The sequence below is a fragment of the Ranitomeya variabilis genome, chromosome 1 (genome assembly GCF_051348905.1).
Source record: "Ranitomeya variabilis isolate aRanVar5 chromosome 1, aRanVar5.hap1, whole genome shotgun sequence".
NCBI lineage: Eukaryota > Metazoa > Chordata > Amphibia > Anura > Dendrobatidae > Ranitomeya > Ranitomeya variabilis.
Genome location: NC_135232.1, coordinates 599417352 through 599430706, shown reverse-complemented (window position 1 = coordinate 599430706; position 13355 = coordinate 599417352). Strand labels below are relative to the sequence as shown.

The 13355-nt window shown below is 44.3% G+C and overlaps 1 protein-coding gene across 1 annotated transcript; it reads right to left on the bottom strand.

The window, feature by feature from the left end:
• Nucleotides 1-2159: 2159 nt before the first annotated feature.
• On the bottom strand, nucleotides 2160-3083 carry LOC143797965 (olfactory receptor 5AP2-like). Its single transcript, XM_077281099.1, has one exon. It carries the CDS (start codon nucleotides 3081-3083, stop codon nucleotides 2160-2162), a length of 924 nt encoding a protein of 307 aa, XP_077137214.1.
• Between the last annotated feature and the right edge of the window lie 10272 nt (nucleotides 3084-13355).

Below are 13355 nucleotides of genomic sequence, written 5' to 3'. Positions count from 1 at the left end.
CTTCTGACGAAGCTGCAGCAACCTCTCCCTATGCTCAGATCAGCAGAAGTAAGATGGCGGTCGGCGTGCACGCCCCTTTATAGCCCCTGTGACGCTGCAGAAAGCAAGCCAATCACTGTCATGCCCTTCTCTAAGATGGTGAGGACCGAGACCTATGTCATCACGCTGCCCACACTCTGCGTCCACCTTCATTGGCTGAGAAATGGCGCTGAAAGCATCATACGAAACGCGACTTTGGTGCAAAGATCGCCGACAGCATGGCTGATCCCACACTGGGATCGGATCGGGTTTCACGAAACCCAACTTTGCCGAAAGTCGGCGATTTTTGAAAATGTCCGATCCATTTCGCTCAACCCTACTGACAACTGCTCGTGATATGCTATGTCCATAATTCGTTGTAAAGAGGTTAATACTGTGAGGACACCTGGCCAGATTGGTCTACTTCAAAGCAGTCCAATGGCAAAGCAAAGAGTTCACAGAGTTAATTTCAAAAAGTAGTACCTAGCAGGTTTTACTCTAAATATTTTTCAGACTTGAATGTTAGGCTCATTTGGTGAGGCGAATTCACAAACTGGAAAGTTAGGATAGACCCACAAATCCAGGATGTTGGCACAGCATGGAAGGTAAGTACAACAGTGAAAAATTGGACAACAGGTTATGCTCTATGGTGGATAAACAAGCAATTCAGGGCACATAGGAGGCCACAGAACCCTGTGGAGAGGAAAACGACTGGTCTAATCAGCACACAGTTGTAGGTGGAAATGTCCCCAGCAGGTAGCAACATAATGTGAACCGACTCTAATAAAAGTTTGTGATACTTACAACAAATGATGGGCTAACTGGAGAAAATGCAAGTTATAGAATCCACAACAGAATGTAACAGTTTGTAATAACAGTTCATGACTTGCAACAAACAATCAGTTAATCAAGAGCATATGCAAGGTAACTCAAAAGGCCCGAATAATGTTTTGCGTTTCTTATAGCAATTGATGGCTTAACCAGTAGCTGATATAAATTTAAAAAATAGTGGCAATCTTCAAACAGCAATTAAACACAATGCAGAGTCAGTATTTAGGCACAGGGTTGTGTCTAATTATCCCTTAAAGGAAACCTGTCACCAGGTTTGGCTGATATAAGATGCGGCCACCGCCTTTCAGTGCTTATCTACAGCATTCTATAAGATAAGAAAAATAGGTTTTATTATACTCACCCGGGGGGGCAGTCTGTTCCGATGGGTGTCGCAGGGCCAGGGCGCCTCCCTTCTTCTTATGATCGCCACACAACTGCTTGCTTCATGGCTCCCTGGCATCGCACTCCTGTGCACGCACTGTAGTACTTTGCTCTGCCCTCAACAGGGCAGATATTTATGCCTGCGCAGGCGCTGGGCCTCTCTGACCTTTCCCGATGCCTGCACACTGCAGTACTTTCCTCTGCCCCCAACAGAGCAGATATGTATGCCTGCGCAGGAGCGCAATGTCGGGGAGCCATGACGCAAGCAGGAGGGCGGCTATTATAAAAAGATGGGAGGCACTGGACCTGGACCTGCGACACCCATCGGACCGCCCCCGGGTGAGTATAATAAAACTTATTTTTCTTATCTTTCAGGTCAGATCGGCGCTTATCTACAGCATTATAGAATGCTGTAGATAAGCCCTGAAAGGCAGTGGCCGTATCTTATATCGTCCAAAACAGCTGACAGGTTTGCTTTAGAAGGCCTTCAGAGACAATTTTACTGAGGAACCCCCAGGCGACTTGTATGACCTGATGTAGAGTACAGCAAGGGTCAGAAGCCATGGGTGATAAGACAAACTTGGCTGTGCAGATGAGACAGGAGCATAACATAGAAAAATGGTTACCACTGGTTACCTCTCAGAACCAGGCTATATTAGGTTAACCGAGTCACTTTAGAAGAGCACTCTTCGGACATGTGTCCTATTTGGCCATTCCACTAGCAGCTGTAAAATGGCAATGGAAGAGATTGTCTAGATGGTTGGTGTCCAATGGTCCCTGGCTATTCCTTCAGTGGGAGGAGTAGAAAACCATGTTTTCTGAACAAAAAATTGATTGGCCAGCTATGCTTCTATTAAATCCCTGTGGACAAGTTGTTAAGAACTCTCTGTTTACTGAATGTTTGCAAGCAGTATCTTGTTTCAATGGTTTCATTGACTAAATAGTTTAATTTTGATTGTGTCTTTAACTTCCTTGTTCCTCATGCTGTAGATGATAGGATTCAACATTGGTGTCACCGCCGTGTATAGAATAGACATGATCTTGCCTATCTCAGGAGAGTAGGTGGAGCGAGGTTTCAGGTACATGAACATAATAGTTCCATAGTACACAGACACAACAGTTAGGTGGGAGGCGCATGTGGAGAACGCTTTTTGTCTCCCTTGGGAAGAACGAATATTGAAGATGGTGAAGATGATGTGGACATATGAAATTAATGTCAAGAAGAAAGCGCATATGATAATGATCTGTGCTGCAACCTGCATGACTATTTCATTAGTACGGGTATCCTGGCATGAGAGTTGAAAGAAAGGAGGCATTTCACAGAAGAAGTGGTTGACATGGAATTTGCAAAATGGTAGGTGGAAAGTGAGCAGCGTATGAATAAGCGAATTGGCAAAACCTGCAGCCCAAGATATAGAAGCTAAACAAGCACACATTCTCTTGTTAATAATCGTTTGGTAATGTAATGGTCTGCAAATGGCTACAAATCGATCATAGGCCATAATGGCAAGAAGGACGCACTCGGTGCCCCCTAACGCCATATGGAAGTACATTTGAAGTGCACATCCCAAGAAAGAAATACTCCTGTCCTCGGATAGAGTATTTATTAGAATTTTTGGCACAATGTTAGAGGAGAAACAAATGTCAATAATGGAAAGATTAGTCAAGAAGAAGTACATTGGAGTTTGCAGCTTGGAGTTGATCCTCACTACAATGACCAGAAAAACATTCCCAGACAAGGTTGTTATGTACATTATCAAGAACATAATAAAGCAGATAACCTGGAGATTGGGGACATCGGAAAGGCCTAGAAGAATGAATTGTTCTGGAGAAGTTTGATTTGAGTCTCTCATTTTATGCACTCTACCTGGTGAATGGTTGACAAGACACAAAACATATGAAGATGCCCATTGTTGATATCTTTTTGTATATTATTTGGAAGGGCACTAGTTCAACACTGTTACAAAGTTATGAGTAGAGATGTGTAGATCCCTTTGTGCAACCCCTGTTAATGATTCAGGTCACTGGTCTTTGGCTGTAGCCTGGAGCTGCACAAATCTCCTTGCCCTCCAGGATCCTAGGCTTTGGCTTATGATTATGAGGTCTGTTGAGACATCACCTGTGCGCTGCATAGATGACGGAAATGAGGAAATTTGTGTAACTTTTGTTCATGGCTAGAGAGCACTGACCTGGACTGTGGACCAGAGTTGCTCAAAATTATCCACTCATCTCTACTTATGACATTCAACTGTTTTCATAACTGATCTATCTGCATCCTTTTTCTTTAGTGCAATACTTGTCTCCTGTACTTTTATAGTAGACAATGAAATGAGTAGTCCTTAATGCTCATAATATACCAGCCCAATCTCTGTTGTAGCGTGAGAGAGGGAAGCAAGACTTATAGGCTTTCTCTATATGTTGGCAGGACAAGCATGACTCACAGGATCTTTTTTTAGAATAGTGGTGAACTATGTAGACTTTTCCTAAGTGTGGTCAGAGGAAGATTCTCTATAAATGGGAAGTCAAAAAACCTACAGGCTTCTTGTTTTGGGGGCCATTGAGACATGGGTCGAAGACTTTCTATGTGTGTGAATGTTTTACTCTGAAACGTAGAAGCTTTTCATAAAAAAATGGCTTGAAAAATAACCCATGCACAAGGTGATGTCCACTGAGAAACTCCATCTGGCTTCTCCTTGACCTGAGCATTATGAAGTTCAGTTCTCATCCGAGTGGAAGCTCAATTGAAAAGTTTTTTGCACATTCTTTTACATTTGACAGAATTTTTTTTTTAATCTAAATGAGGGGCAGCTCTTTGAAATTTGGTCTGTTATGCACCAACATAAGACTGCTCGACGTCCCATTTATAAGAGTTACAGATGTGGTATTCACAGTTATTGGGCATTTATTAGGCATACTTTTAGGGTACATTTTTTTTACCTAAATGCATTTACTTTGGCTAAAATTCAATTTTGTGATTTAGTTTCATAAAAAATTCAGCAGTTTGGCTTATACTAGCTCTATGTTTACAGCATAATGCTGTCTGCAGAATGAAATAACTGAGAATCTACCAATGGGGAGTTTGTACTGATTTAAACTAAGCTAACCTTAGATGTGGACATACAGTAAATCAGCTAAAAAAGACAAATACAAGGGTTTGTGCTATTTTTTTTCTCATGCGAGTGAGCCAGCTAAGAGGAAGGTATTTTTCTTTCTTGAAACGTCTTTTTTCCCTGTGGGACATTTCTTGAGTGGTTTTCTGGAAGTGTTTTTAAATTCCATCCAATATATAAAAATTACAAGTGAGTCTGGAAGCAAAAATTCTGGCAAAACACACTTGTATATCCTACAGTTGTCTTCTGAGCCTTCCACTTTTCAGTCAAGTTTTGGAGTGGACCTGCCTAAAAAAGTGCACATACCCTAAATGTTACAAACTCTTGGTCAGAACGAGCTTACTGAGGTTTCCCTGTTATCTCATTCTGCAGCCGACAATAAGTATGGACCAAAAAACTTGTAAAAGCCAAACAATACAGCTTTGTTAATTTGTTAATGAAATACAATTGCAAAAAAATATTTTTAGGCCAAAAGACATGCACACATATATATATATATATATATATATATATATATATATATATATATATATATATATATATATATATATATATATATACTGTATATATATATATATACTGTATATTTATATAATAAAAGTTGTTCATATATTTTAAGCAAAACGTTGGCAACAATGAAAGATGATAAGGGGGAGCTAAACTACATCTGTAAAAGTGATACCAAAGTCTATGAGTAGACCTTTGTCCTTCCTCCAAAAATGTTCCTACTTTTTTTTCCCATACCCAAAAACTTTACCTTTGCAAGAACACGTCTGGATGCTTTTTTGACCACAAGACTTTGATAACTGCTGAAACGGTGGCAATGATCTGCTCATTTTCGGCCAGCGAGTGACAGACTGTTATGCTTGTAATGCCCCCTCATTTATACTGTACCGTGAACCGTCCCTCCTGTGTACAAGTGAGGGAAAATAAATTGTAAACTTCCCGAAACTCCCTGATGTATTATTGCCCTGTAGACATCGGAGACGTTCCAAATTATATGAAAGTTTCACTGTGTTTTCCGCAAAGTTTCTTCAAGTTCTAGTTTATACTTTAGATACTTTATATTACACAGGTCAACAAAAAAAAAATTTTTTTCTGGTGAACAAAATATTTTAATGAATTTGGGGTATTTTTGGGGTGCTGATTCTGAATATGCTATCAGTTTTGCCAGATTGGCTCAAGTTTTTGACATTTTTGGTATCTTATTTATAGCACTTGTTGGTAAATGCGACGCATCATCTCATTAATTTCTTTGGATTAGTACTTGAACTGAGCAGTTCTCAATATAGTTTTGTGTTAATTAGTGTTCTAAAAGTTTGTTCATAGCTTGATTTTTGCACTAACTTTATGTTGTTGTCTGTTTTCCAGTGAAAAGCATGAACTCATCAAGAAGAAGTTGTCTTAACGATCCAGACTCATTCTGTTACATTTGTGGTGAATACACACTGCCAAAACATAGAAGAAACATAACAGACTTCGTAAAAAAAGTGTATTTTGCCTATTTTGGGGTTATGCTTGGGGACCAAGACAAGTTTTGGGCACCACACATAGTGTGCAAAGCATGTATCGAATTATTACGAAAATGGAGCAAAGGACAAAGAAAAAGCTTCAAATTTGATGTTCCAATTGTGTGGAGAGAGCCAAAAAATCATCATGATGACTGTTATTTCTGTGCAGTGCAAGTGCAAGGATTCAATAAGCATAAGAAACGAAAATGGGAGTAACATGGAATCTGCAAGAAGGCCTGTCCCTCATTGTGAAGATGTGCCTGTACCTGTGTTTACCATAAATAACAGTCATCATGATGATTTTTTGGCTCTCTCCACACCATTGGAACACCAAATTTGAAGCTTTTTCTTTGTCCTTTGCTCCATTTTCGTAATAATTCGATACATGCTTTGCACACTATGTGTGGTGCCCAAAACTTGTCTTGGTCCCCAAGCATAACCCCAAAATAGGCAAATTACACTTTTTTTACGAAGTCTGTTATGTTTCTTCTATGTTTTGGCAGTGTGTATTCACCACAAATGTAACAGAATGAGTCTGGATCGTTAAGACAACTTCTTCTTGATGAGTTCATGCTTTTCACTGGAAAACAGACAACAACATAAAGTTAGTGCAAAAATCAAGCTATGAACAAACTTTTAGAACACTAATTAACACAAAACTATATTGAGAACTGCTCAGTTCAAGTACTAATCCAAAGAAATTAATGAGATGATGCGTCGCATTTACTAACAAGTGCTATAAATAAGATACCAAAAATCTCAAAAACTTGAGCCAATCTGGCAAAACTGATGACATATTCAGAATCAGCACCCCAAAAATACCCTAAATTCGATGAAATATCTTTGGCACCAAAAATGCTGTTGACCAGTGATTTATTATACTACGGTAATTCTATTTTATTTTATTTTTTTAGCATCTATTATCGTGGACATCATATAGTTTTATATGATAAACCTTTTCCACATTGGCTAATTTTTTGTTTCATTTTGCGTTTTGCGTTCTTTGCTCCCTTTCTTTCAAGAGCTATTACTTTTTTTAGCTTTCTGTCTCAAAGTCCTTAAAAAGGGCTTGTTTTTTGCAGGACAAGCTGAGGTTTTGAACTGTGCAGCGCCCCAGAGTCCTGGTCATTGCAGTAATATTGTTCTTCCACCAGGGGGAGTGATATTACGTTTGAAGGCAATAAAGGAGATCTCTTTGCCAGGTATCACAAACTATACACCACACTTCACACTCCAGTCCACCAGGGGGAGCTATGCTCCTATCTATTAGGGCACTCCTCACAATTAGGTAAAACTGGTGGGCTGGATAGGAAGTTAGTCAGACGCTGACTGGGCTTCACCCAGTGAGTTCCTGTCAGGCAGACAGAGGGGAAGGAGGAACATCACAAAGCTGCAGACAGAGAGGTCCCTGACAGGGGTGGGATCCTGTCAGAGGCCTAGACCGATGGCCACGGAGCTGCGCCTGCCCCACGTGCGGCAGCATCCTAAGGAAGGACACGAAAGAGAATTGTATTGTAGCGGGTGAGAAACGAAGTCATAGCACAAGGAGAGGAATCCAGAGAGAGTTCTGCCCTGCAAAAGGCTGCCTCCTTCTGAGGCGCAGTATCCAGTAGCTGGTACACCGAGGGAGCAATCGTCTCCAAGCCTTGCTTCAGAGACCGGCAGGACAGTTAATTCCACGTTGGCTGCCCGACCATATACCCAGGAGGCACAGTGGCAACTTGTGGTTGCTGTGGCGTCATAGGGTCCCTGTAAAAAGCCTCAGGCCACTAGTCATACGGGTTTGTCCTATCCATACCATCTGGAGGACAGAAAGAAAGAGACATTCCATCTACAATAGTTGTGAGGACCGTAAGGTACCTTCACACTAAGCGACTTTACAACGATAACGATAGCGATCCGTGACGTTGCAGCGTCCTGGATAGCGATATCGTTGTGTTTGACACGCAGCAGCGATCTGGATCCCGCTGTGAGATCGCTGGTCGTTGCTGAAAGTCGAGAACTTTATTTCGTCGCTGGATCTCCCGCTGACATCGCTGAATCGGTGTGTGTGACACCGATCCAGCGATGTCTTCACTGGTAACCAGGGTAAACATCGGGTTACTAAGCGCAGGGCCGCGCTTAGTAACCCGATATTTACCCTGGTTACCATTGTAAAAGTAAAAAAAAACAACACATACTCACATTCCGGTGCCCGGCGTCCGCTTCCCTGCACTCCTCCTGCATCCTGTGTAAGTGCCGGCCGTAAAGCAGAGCGGTGACGTCACCGCTCTGCTCTGTGGGAGACGCCGGAGATGTTCGGCGCTGACACAGGATGCAGGAGGAGTGCAGGGAAGCGGATGCCGGGCACCGGAATGTGAGTATGTGTTTTGTTTTTTTTTACTTTTACAATGGTAACCAGGTTAAACATCGGGTTACTAAGCGCAGCCCTGCGCTTAGTAACCCGATGTTTACCCTTGTTACCCGGGGACCTCGGCATCGTTGGTCGCTGGAGAGCCGTCTGTGTGACAGCTCCCCAGCGACCACACAACGACTAAACAGCGACGCTGCAGCGATCGGCATCGTTGTCTGTATCGCTGCAGCGTCGCTTAGTGTGAAGGTACCTTTACTGAGAAGCTCAGCAGGGGGGTACTACAACACACAGGCACTAGAGGAAGGCTACTGATTTCCACCTGGATAAGAGGACTCTGGATTTGCCTTCAGACCGGCCGGACTCTGCCTGCCCTGTGATCTGGTGCCCTGGACTGTGGACGCTGAAGCCTTCAGTAAAGGTAAAGAGACTGCAACCTTGTGTCCTCTTTATTTACTGCGCCTTACATCATCCACCATCTACACCTCTGGGAAGCCCTGGGGATACACTTCACCTGTGGGAAGGTATACCATCTAGCTGCCATAATATCACCCCAGCAGACTCCTAAGCAGCGTCGGTCACCCTGACTGAATACCACAGGTGGCGTCACGAACATTATCCCATAAAAACTCTTCCTTTTATTGGACGCCCCTCAAAGGGCCACGGACCGGGTCAGGCCACTGTGACATTCCCCAAACCGAAGGACCTGGTACCGAGTACCCCATTGCCCTTACGTGGGGGCGCTCCAACAACATCATTCATTTTTCCATGTAATGTAAGATAAACTGAAAAAGAATGAAGTGGAGTACAAGTTGGTAAAAATTTTGCGAATGTTGCAATATAAAATATTTGTACTTTTTATTTTCTTTTTTAGCTTTTAATATTTTTTTATACCATTTTTTTACATTTCATTTTTTATGTTTAGTAATTTTATTAATGCAATACTAGCACATTTCAAGATTAATTGTGGGGACCTTAAAGATATTTGCCACTTTATTTTAACAATTTTGCTGGGAACATGATTTTGTGGCACTGATATCCTTTTCTCAAAATGACTGCCTGTAAGGTTGAAAACATACTGTAATCATCCTCTTACCCAAATAACTGTTATATAGCCCCTTTACTAGCCCTTCCAGATTTTATTTGATAAGCTTTTATTACTTTATTGTTCTGTATTACACATTTTGGCAAGAGATTGTGTTCTAGTAACATGATGATATTTGACTCTGTTTACGATCTGTGTAAGGATGAGCAAGCCCGAACTGTAAAATTCAGGGTTCGTACCGGACACTTAGTCCGGTACCGAACCCAGAACTCAGACTTTTTACCAGATGTCTGGTTTACTGTTGAAAGGCTAAAGCACAGCCAACCAACAACTATTTAAGCTGTGTTCACTTCTGGACAAGTACTGGCATGTCTGTGATTAGAAACCGTAACACATCAACTGGCCTGTATAAATGCCAGATCATGAGTGCCGCCGCCATTCTGCTCTGCTTAGTGTAGGGATAGGATGCAGCTGGAGGGAGTGAAAGTGATAGGTAGTCCACTCCGCTGTGTGTACTCTGCAGTAAACCCAGTAGGAGTACTGTGCTAAAGGCCGCTGTGTTTACTCTGCACTAGTGATGAGTAGTGATGAGTAGTGTTGAGCATTCCGATACTGCAATATCAGGTGTCGACCGATATTCGCGGTATCTGAGTTCCGATACTTTTAGAATATCGAATACCGGAATCGGAAGTTCCCATAATGCAATGAGCCAGTTTGATTTTATTCAGCCAATGAGGAATCCTAAGAAGTGTGGGCACATCCTGTTATGCATGTTAGGCATGTAACTAATGGCATGGCTGTGATTGGCTGCTGAAATGATGCATGATGCAATATAAAAGCTGCCGCCGCCATTTTGGGTTCACTCTGCTGTGAATTTACTTAGGGACAGGAAGCTCCTGTTCTGACTCTGAGGGACAGTTTGAGCTAGCGATTTGCTTTATTGTGCTTTACCCAGGCTACTTTAGCAACCGCTGTGTGAGAATTGAGAAGCTTTCTTTTGCCTTGCAGCGCTGTTCACGGCTGTCTGTGAGGTCTCTGTGTGTGAGTACAGCTCACGCTGTAGTGTGTTCTGCAGCCACCTCCGGTTGTAGTCCGCTCAGCGTGCGTCACTGCCTCATACATTGTCCTTTTTTGCATTAGTGCAGCTCATTTTTCCTGATTTCTCCTATTAGTGAGAGATAGCATTCAAGAATTTGAAGAAGAGGTAGTATGCAGTAATGTGCAACAGCTTTGTCTCTCTGAATCTGAAGAGGCGGGTGGGCCAGTGCATATGGTCAGCACACCTCAGTACGCATCTAAAGATGAGACTCAGGTGCCACTTTCTGGTGCATACTGTGCTGTCGAGACTGCCCAGGAAGAGCAGTCATTTGAAGAGGGTAGTGTAGATGATGAGGTCCTTGACCCATCATGGCATGAGGTACAGGAAGGTGGTGGGAGCAGCTCTGAGGAAGAGATTCCCCAAATGGCCAAAAAAGGAGGGAGAGGGAGGGGGCAGACTCTGTTGCCTGCAGCCTCCACTTTGGCACCCATTAGGAGCATGCCTCCTCCAAAACCCAAAACGGGCGCTCCCAAGACTTGCAGTGCCTGGTCCTTTTTTGAAACAGTTACAGATGACATTTGCTTTGTCAAATGCAAGCTGTGTAATCAAAAAGTGAAAAGAGGGAAAAGTGTCAGCAACCTCAATACCACAAATATGTGGAAACATGTGCAGACCAAGCACGTGGTGGAGCAAAGACACACTGAAGACTTAGGCCAACCTACAGCGCCACCTACCACCTCTTCAGCTCGTGTTGTAGCCTCTTGCTCCAGCTCACACACAGCTGGTTCGGCTTCCTCACAGGATCACCATGGAAGAACCTCTGGCACTGTTGTACAGACACACAGTGTCATTCCACCAACAGCACCGCGTTCCATGTCATCCTCACACTCCCAGGCCAGTCTACAGCCATCGGTAGCACACGCATGAGAGAAAAGGCACCCATACTCGGCAAACCACCCCCGAGCAATCCGTAACTTGATGGCATTGGCAGTCCCACAATACAACGTTCCCAGACGCTTTTATTTCAGCAGGCAAGCCGTCCCTGCCCTACAAAAGCATGTGGAGGGAAAAATTACACATGCGCTACTAAACGCCGTCAGTAGCAAGGTCCACCTGACCACCAATGCATGGACCAGTAATGATGGACAGGGACGATATCTTTGCCTCACTGCCCATTGGGTAAATGTTGTGGAGCCGGGTACAGATCTTGATAGTGGCGCTGTACGTGTTCTGCCAACTCCAATGATTGCAGGAATCCAGTCTGTACACATTGACTCCTCCTCATACTCCAGTTCCTCTGAATCAGCGCTGCAGGAGCCGTCACAGTCTACCTCCACATGGACCCGTGAACGCTTACCTGTTACAACCGATATGAGCACAGCCGTGGCCAAACATCAACAGGCCGTATTGAAATTAATTTCTTTGGGGAATCGAAGCCACACAGCGCAGGAGCTCTGGAATGCCATCCAGCAGGAGAGCGACGTGTGGTTTGTGCCAGCTAATCTCCAGCCAGGCATGGTAGTGTGTGACAATGGCCGAAATCAGGTGGCAGCTCTGGGCCTAAGCAACCTCACTCACATCCCATGTCTGGCACATGTGCTCAACTTGGGCGTGCAGAGTTTTTTGAGGGACTATCCGGATCTTGATGCACTGCTGCACAAGGTCCGCATAGAGTGTGCTCACTTGCGGCGTTCCAACATGGCAAGATCGCGCATTTCAGCTCTGCAGCGCCGATTCTGCCTTCTGGAACATCACATCATATGTGACCTACCCACCAGGTGGAATTCAACGTTACATATGTTGGAGAGGTTGTGTGAGCAGCAGGCAGCAGTAATGGAGTACCAGCTGCATCAGGCGCAAACAAGTCACACTGCGCGCCATTCACACTTCACCACTAAGTGGGCCTCTATGAAGGACATCTGCCATGTTTTGTGTGCCTTCGATGATTCCACGCGGATGGCGAGTGCAGATGATGCACTAGTCAGCATGACTATCCCCCTTATCTGCCTGCTTGAAAAAACACTGCAAGCACTAAGGGTACTTTCACATTTCCGTCAGTACGGGGCCATTGCAAACCGTCGGCCCGATGTACCGACAGACTTTGTGCTAAATTTAGCACAACGTGGGCAGCGGATGCAGTTTTACAACGCATCCGCTGCCCATTGTGATGAGCGGGGAGGAGGGGGTGGAGTTCCAGCCGCGCATGCGTGGTCGGAAATGGCGGACACGTCGCACAAAAAAACGTTACATTGAACTTTTTTTGTGCATTGCGTCTGCCAAAACACGACGCATCCGTCGCACGACTGTGCCCATCCGTCGCGATCCGTCGAGTATACAAGTCTATGGGCAAAAAACGCACCCTGCAAGCACATTTGCAGGATCCGTTTTTTGACCATAACGACGGATTGCGATGGTGAACAAAAGACGGAAGTGTGAAAGTACTCTAAGGCAGGAGGTTGTGGAAGAGATGGAGGATGAGGAGTCACAAATGCCATCTGCTTCTGGACAGTGTGCACAACGTGGTTCCTCACAAAGGCCTAGGCAGGGGACACTTTGTGAGGAGGATGAGGTGGAGTCAGTGGAGGAGGAAGACATCTGTCCAGAGGAGGGAGGTACACAATGCTCTAGTAGTCAGTATGTAGAGCGAGGGTGGGGTGATGCAGAGCAGGCAGAGATGACGCCTCAAGCAGGGGACAGAGTTTCTTGGCCAGTTGGCAATCTGCAGCACATGGTAGACTTCATGCTGCAGTGCCTGAAAAATGACCGCCGCATCGCCCACATTCTCAACACAGCAGATTACACCCTCCTAGATCCTCGCTACCGGGACAACTTACAAAGCCTCATAACACCGTTGAACCGGGAGCGTAAAATGCTCGAGTACCAAGACACACTGGTGCATTCCATCATGTTCTCCATTCCACCCAAGAGCAGTGCTGCTAGTGCTTTACAAAGCAGCTCAATGCGTCGAGGCAGTGCAGGAAGCTCTGCACAAAGAGGGAGCAGAAGCAATGCCTCAGCACAAGGCAAGACCAGCAAGGCCCAAACGTGGCAAAGTTTTGTGTCCCCGCCA